Source organism: Artibeus jamaicensis, unplaced genomic scaffold (genome assembly GCF_021234435.1).
Source record: "Artibeus jamaicensis isolate MK-2021 breed Jamaican fruit bat unplaced genomic scaffold, CSHL_Jam_final contig_1132, whole genome shotgun sequence".
NCBI classification, from domain to species: Eukaryota; Metazoa; Chordata; class Mammalia; order Chiroptera; family Phyllostomidae; genus Artibeus; species Artibeus jamaicensis.
The window spans coordinates 7,801,960-7,809,495 of NW_026521221.1; the positions used below are offsets into that span (position 1 = coordinate 7,801,960).

Sequence of the window (7,536 nt, forward strand, 5' to 3'; positions counted from 1 at the left end):
GGAATGTGGAGGCTGAGCCCCAGCTGCTGTGGCTCAGTGGATTGAGTGCTGGCCCGCAAACCAAAAGGTTGCCAGTTCGATTACCAGTCAGGGTGCATGTGAGAGCCAACTGATTTTCTCTCATACATCAATAGTTCTCTCCCTCTTTCTGCCTCTCTCCCCCTCTCTTTAAAAATAAATAAAATATTAAAATAAAGCCCTGGCTGGTGTGGCTCAGTGGATTGGGCACCAGCCTGTGAACCAAAGGGACGCTTATTTGATTCCCTTTCAGGACGCGTGCCCGGGTTGTGGGTCAGGTCCCATGGGGGGTGCACAGGGGGCGGCCATGCACTGGTGTCTCTCTCCCCCTTTCTCCTTCCCTTCACCTCTCTAAAGTGGAGAAATGGAATCTTTTTAAAAATATTAAAATAAAAATGGTTAAGATGAAAAATCTTACATTTAAAAAAAAGAAATGTGTAGGCTGGGTCACCTACCTAGTCCTGGCTAGGCTGGGTTTGGTTTCAAAGCTTTTAATTGCCTCTTTTTGCTGCCTTGAAGAAAACCCCACTGAGCTGCTGACAGGGCCTTAGTGGCGCCTGCATGTTAGTGGTGGTAGGTGGGACGGATTCACAGTAGGACTGTGCTTAGTGTTGAACAATCTGTAAAATAACTTGTTTTCTCTTTCAGTCCAGAGACCCAGCTGTTCAAGCTGCCATCTTGGCCCAGCTGAATGCAAAATACGGTTCTGGAGTGTTGCCGGATGCTCCGAAGGAAATGAGCAAGGCAAGTGCAGCACTGCCCTGCCCTGCGGCCTGCGGAGCTGGGCTGCCAGCCTGGGCTCCGGAGCAAGCACCTTGCCTAGTTTGGGCTTGATTTTCCCACCTGAAGAAACATGGAGTCCCACTGGCCATCCTTTCTCCATCCAAGTCGTGTACAAACGTGGCAACAGCTGTTGAAGTTTGGTCAGCCGACCTAAATTCTAAACCCAACACCACTACTTAACTAAGACCTTTACTGAGGCATTAGGCAACTGACATCTAGTGCTCTGGTCCACATTTGCTCTTATGTAAAGTGGGCAGATACTCCATACCCTACCGATCTCACGGGATAATTAAGAGGAGCAGATGACATGTAAGGATCAGACTTTTACAAAAGTGAAAGCTCTTTGAAACAGAAACGTTAAACTGAGAGCAGCTGCCCATTCAGAAGTACCTTTCTGCTTTAGGCCTTTTACTGTGGAGCCCCAAGTGTCCCAGGAACCCCTGAAACCTTAGGTCAGGAGGTTGGCTCATCCTAAGCCTGTCCTTTCTACCCTCACCGCAGACAGGAGCCTGCCCTCTCTTCTTTGCTTTTAGGCTTCAGAAAAGAAACTTCTGTGTCTGTGGCCTCCTGTCCTCTGAGAAAAGGAATTAGAAAAGGGCCTCAGTTAGAAGACCTAATGAACTTGAGCAAGAGCTTTTACCATTAGTGGCTGCTGCTGCTTTAAGTCCACTTACATGTATACTTTTATAATTAGTTTTTCTCTTCGTGTTGCAGGGTCAGGGAAAGGATAAAGATTTGAATTCTAAGTCAGCCAGCGACCTCTCAGAAGACTTGTTCAAAGTACACGATTTCGATGTGAAGATTGATTTACAGGTTCCCAGCTCAGGTAGGTGAAGGCCGGGGTGGCGGTGGCCAAGGATCGGGTCGTTCCGTAGCCCTTTCAGCCTGCAAGGTGGCCTGTTTCAGGGAAGAAGTGGGCGTTTCTGCTCATCAGTGTTTATAGAGGCTGCAAGAGTGTTTTGAGAGGGAATAGGGACAGTTAGAAAGGCTACTGAAGGAGTGAGGCACAAGACAAAAAGGACTGTGTAGGTTCCTTAGCCGCCAATTTGCTCTTCTTTCCCATAGAGTCAAAGGCTTTGGCCATCACCTCCAAGGCTCCACCAGCCAAAGATGGAGCTCCACGGAGATCTCTGAACTTGGAAGACTACAAAAAACGACGGGGGCTCATCTGAGCACACCCAGCCTGCTGCTTCTGACCCCGCATGCCCCATCAGTGCCCCACCGCTCCTCTTTTCCTTTGATTTGCCCTGTTTGGGCTGGAGCAGCAGTAGAAACTGGGAAGAGACTCTAAACTGCCAGTCGCCTGTAATATAAACCATTAACTGTATAGACCCCCCCTTGTCCGCACCATCTCCCATCATCACCCCCTCCCGCCCGGGCCTCATGCAGTGTGGATCTGGGCTCTTGGGCTTTTTCCATGTCTTGAGATTTGTGTTTGCCTTTTTTTTAAACTGGCACAGTTCATTGGCCACTCTGCACGCATTCAGTATTACCGTGGAGCTGGGGTTCTTGCGGGGAGCCCCTGGTGGCGAGAGCAGCAGCACTGGGCAGTCTCCTCGATTGCCTTGGACCCAAACCTGAACATTCAGCACCGGCCCATGTGGAGGGAGTGGGTTCTGAGCACCGACAGTTCTCCTTCCTCTCTCATCTTTCTCTTCTTCCCATCTCTGCAGAAGAGGGGTTTTCAAAACCCAATTTAGTTTCCCAAAAGTGTACATTTGTGGGGAGGGAGAGGGGTCTGTTTGTGTGAGAGAGAGTGTGTGTGTGTGTGTGTGTGTGTGTGTAAGTGTGTGGGTTTTTTTATCTTTTTTTTTAAATGCAGTAATCTTTGTATCAGTCTGTCATGGGTCTATAGCTGTTTCAGATTTTTTTCAGCTGTACTTGAGCATCTGAAACTGCAAGAAAGAAACTCATTAAATGTGATTCTTCTTACTAAACAGGCCTGGCTGCTGTAGCTGTGTAACTTCCTCTTCCCTACCTCCTCCTCTTCTTCATCATCTCCCCATCACAGAGAAAACTCCCCAGTTCAGTCCCTCCCCTGCCGGCTGTGTCCCAGCAGCGGCAGTGGGAGGGAAGCCCATGGCCAAGTTCTGCCAAGTTCCAGGTCAGGCAGGGCAGGGCAGGGCGGGCTTCTTGCTTTTCCCATGGGTATGGCCAAGGCTTCTTGGCTGAATGCAGAGTGAATCTTTTTCCAGCCCCTTGTACTTGTCCCTTTCTAGTGATTCTGTTTTGCTGTTTCAGTAAGCATAATATTTTGTTCTCAAGAGAAAGTATTCAACGTGATGAGGAGAGAACAAACACAAAAAGATTTAGGCTGCAGATGTTACAAGCATGTGCAGTTTTGTGTGTGTGTGTGTGCATATATATATGGTGAGCTCGGGTGGAGCCGGCAAAGAAGTGTGTGTGTCTTTATGAAATGTTTGAAAAGAGATAAGCTGACTGCTTGATAATCATTCTCAGGTGTAAAGCTCCAAGTGTAAATAAAAGTGGCATTTAACAAATCTTTTCAGAACAAAGTACAGCTGACTATATATACCAAGAACTAAGCTAAAGAAAGAGCTGAGAGCTGCTGATTTCCACAAAAGGGAGAGGGATCTAGAAGCTCTGCTTTGCACTGCTTCCTTACTTTCCTGTAGGGAAGTAGGGTGATGGGAAATCATGGAGTTAAGTTGTATTTAAACATAAAAATGAACTTGCTAACTCTTCTGGGTTTGGTAGAGCCTCAGCATTGCTTTAACTTAGTTTACACTTTATTTTAAAAAAGCAGTAATGGATGGTTTTTAAAAAGTATTGTGATTGTAAAATTGATAAATATGACTGTCACACAGCTATGTGGCATCTGTGACGGTTCAGTGGGATGGAGGAGTGGTGATGGGCTCGTTAAAATCATCTGCACCTGACCAGCCCGTCGACCAGGACCCTTTGTGCACTGTTGTGTGAATGCGGAATCACAGACTGTCAAACATCGGACTCTGGTGGAGTCCCGGAGGCTGCTGGGACCTCTCCTATCATGACAAACATGGTTTTTTCTTTCTCTTTCTGGTTTTAAAAGATATGAAATTATAGAATCCATATAATTTGCTGGAGTCATTCTGATTCACCATGTAGATCTGTATTTAATATCATTTGGATTTGGAGAAGTGTCTATTACATTATGGCTGTGTAATAAAATTTTTATTAAAACTGCATCACACTGTAGCCACTCCACCATTACCTCCCCACATGCAGCTGCTGAAACTTTCGTTCTGAGACGCCAAAATAGCAGGGAGAAAAGCCAACCAAAGAAGACCGAAAGTTAACTCGTCACCTGAGTAGCCTGCTTGGTGATTGGAATCAAGACCGAGGACTTGGCCCCAGTCTCAGCTGAGGCAGGGCCTCTGAACTAAGAGTCCGACCAGGCCTAAGACATGAAATTACAAAATCAACGGGGCTTCATGGTGTTTCTTGTGTTGGGAAAAAGCTGCAGAGGCCCCCACTGCATACGCCTCCTCCCCCCACATGGTTTCAGTGTTGAAAGGTGCAGCACCTAAGGCTGTTTTATACATTTTTCACTTCCTGCCAAGAAACGAAAAGGCCAGTGTCCATATGCCTAGCTCATGATGTATGGGTCTGTTTGTCTGTCTCGCTTCTGACAGGTGCAGGGAAAGTCTACACCTGCAACTTCCCTTGAAAAAGAATGCTTTGTTTTCTTTGTTTCTGTTGTAAAATCCTGACCTGTCACTCAAACTGTACAGATATTTGTAAATAAATTTTATGCCCTGTTTTTAACAAGAGGATCGGGTTTGGTCCAAGGATTGCATCCTGAGTGGCAACTCTCAAAGTCATGCTTTGAAAGTCCAAGAGAGCCTCTCTTGCTTTGTTTCTCTCCTTTCTTGTAGCACTGTGTGCCCCCAAAATATTTTCAGCTCTTCAGCAGCCTGGTTCCCCAGAAGCCTGTCTGGTGTGGCAGTTGTGTAGAGCCAAGGCAACCTCCACTTGGCCTCGTTTACTTCCTACCTTGGAAGACACCACCAAGCTGTAACGACTAGGTAGACCCTGGCACACGGCCTGACCCTAGTGAGCATCTGGTCCTTTAAGCTTTCAGGTGGCTTACGAGCAGTTCCTTTGCTATCTATCCTGTGTACCTGGGAAGGGGGAACTGGAGGTGTCTGTGTGGCCCTGGAGGAACTACTGGTAACTTTCCCTCTTGCCCAGACCAGTAAGGGCTCCACGTGTCCACTGCCTGAGGCTGAGGCTGAGGCCTTACTGACCTAGCTAGGGAGGCCTTACGGACCTGCCCTTTAGAGATGAAAGGGTGGGAGTCCAGTCCAAAGCCTGCCTCTAGTGTGGGGCCAGCTGGGTCCCAGGTTCACCCAGCAGCTCCCTGTGAGGTATTCAGTGAGGTTTTTCTCCACCTCCCTATCACTCCTGTACCTGACTGTTGGGAAGCATTGCTCCCTGGGCTCTAGAGAGCTGGGATTTGAGCAGAGGACAGCCAAGTCCACTTTTCTCCCTTCTGATGCTGTGGACCAGCAGCATGCTGCCCAGTTCAGCTAGGGGAAGAGGGAAGAGGGAGGGATGCCGAAGGGAGTGGGGTGCAGGGCTAGTCAGCTTCTTTTGGAGTTGGGGCGGGCGTTTGGCTTTCCTTGGGTAATCCTGTGTGGCAGTGTCCACCAGCTCCCCCGAGTAGGGAAGCCCCTGACCCGCAGCTCCTCTTCTTTGCATGAATGACTTCCAGACCAGCATCCTGCCTTCTCTGCAAAGTACCCCAGGCCCGCCCCAGTGCAGACTGAGCAGAGCCTGGAGGTGGAGTTTCTTGGTCTTGCTGAGGGTTTAGCCACTGCAAAGGCACATCTGGGGCTTCCAACTGGAGCTGTGGGCCCGAGGGAGAACCATGAGGCATAAGGCAGCCGAGTGCAGCGTTCATTTCACAGTCCGCCACTTAACTACCTTTAACTCCTCTAGGCCACAATGTCCCTATCTTTATATAAAATCTGTCAGAATCATGTTGAAGATTAAATGGTCCTTTCCCCAATAAGGGTTCAATAAATACTGTTGGTAGTGAGAGCAGAGGCTGCGGGGCCTCGGCGGAGCCCTAGGTATGGAAGGAGGGGACTGAAGCTACAGAACAACCCCAGCGCGGGGGTTGGGCAGAGGCCAAGACCAGAAGCTGGAGCGCAAGGCCCTGAGACTCCTGGCAGCCCTCACCCCGGCGCGGGGAAGGGAGGCAAGAAACTCCTTCAGGTTGAAGTTCCGACCAATGGGTGGTGTTCGCTTCGGCCGGTCTAGGGAACAGTCCAGAGAAGCAAGCTGCCCTCCAGCCCTCCACGCACAGCCTCTTTGCAGGTGGCCAGGTGGCGGGTCTCAAAGCATTGTCCGGTTCTCCTTCGGTGGCTCCGGAGACCGCCACTTCGCCGCCGCCCCAGCAGGCTCCAACCTCCGCCCCACCACCAAGAGTAATGAAAATGGCACAAAACCGGGAAATAAGTAAAAATACGTCCAAAGTTCTGATCCTTCCCATGATGACTATTTAAATACCTCCTTCAAAATACCAAATTCTTACATTAAAAAAAATTTTTATAAGACTTTGTTTGAGCCAAAACCGGTTACAATTGCTGGAAGCAAGATCTTAAATGCTCCAATACCAAATTCTTAAAAATGTGTTCTCTTGTAGCCGTCTGGCCCTGCTTTGCTGATCGTGGGCGGATACCGCATCTTGTGGGCGCACGTACATTCACCCCGCCTGGAGTGCACTGGTCTATCTCCATTGATTTTCCCTGGAGAACTCCTCCTCACTCTTAAGCGCGCAGTTGAAAGGTCACCTCCTCCGGGAAGCCTTCCCTGATCTCTCCCTCCGCTCCGGTTTGGAAGCACCTCTCGCTGGTTTTCCCTAGCGTGGCACTCGCCACACTGTACTCTTATTTGAGTCTCCACCCCCAGCCTGGAAGCTACTTGTATTGCAGCATGAATCTCCATAAGCCCCAGCACCCAGCGCTGCCTGGCCTTTAGTTAACGCCCAATAAACGTGGTGGCGGGCAGCGGGGGTGAGGGGAGCGCAAGTGCACGGCCGGCAGCAGGAGCTGCGTTCCGAGGCCTTTGGCCATACCTCTTCCCGCCCGCCTTGCCCCCAGACCGCAGCGCACCGAATGAGACCTGGTGCGCCGCCGGGCGTGCGCTACCCGCGGTTGACGTCCGGCTTCGCATCTTTCCTGTTTGACCCCAGGCCGCGAGAAACGCGGCTGCCGTAGATGGAAGCCGCGGGCCGGCTACCCTGATGCGCCGCAGCCCCGACAGACCCACGAGCCAAGAGCCTCCGCTTCTGTTCGTCCCCTCAGGGTCCGACAGCCACTGCCCATACAGGCGGGCGTGTTTGGGTGTAGACCCGGGCCGGGCTCAAGTGCCGGCGACATCCCAGCGTTGGTGGCAGAGGCCCAGCTTTTCAGTTGCAGCTGGCTCGGGGCACCCCGCAGCCGACCGGACGCTCTGTGGACACAGTCACTGCGCACCGGACGGAGGTCACGCTGGCAGGCAGAACCATCGCAAGTGGAACTAGGGGCTGCACCCACACCCTGCGGTTACAAGATTGGGTCGGGGAGCCTGAGAGGCAAAGGCGACCCCCTGGGGGGGGGGCCTAGAGCAGTTGCCTTGACCAACACCACTGGCCACATCCCTGACCCCAGACGGTCTCTCCACTTGGCCACGAGGAGAGATCCTGCAAGTTATGAATTCTGAAAAGAAACAGGAGGGAGGAGACCA

General features: G+C 50.7%; 1 protein-coding gene across 1 annotated transcript in view; it reads left to right on the top strand.

Moving 5' to 3' along the window:
- RTF1 (RTF1 homolog, Paf1/RNA polymerase II complex component) overlaps nt 1–4,574 on the top strand; it is a 52,655-nt gene extending 48,081 nt beyond the window's left edge. Inside the window, exons 16-18 of the mRNA XM_037161722.2 lie at nt 667–762; nt 1,516–1,627; nt 1,867–4,574. Of these exons, the coding sequence (XP_037017617.2) occupies nt 667–762; nt 1,516–1,627; nt 1,867–1,973 (315 nt within the window). The 3' untranslated portion in view covers nt 1,974–4,574. The remainder of the gene's footprint in view (nt 1–666; nt 763–1,515; nt 1,628–1,866) is intronic.
- The last annotated feature ends 2,962 nt before the right edge of the window (nt 4,575–7,536 follow it).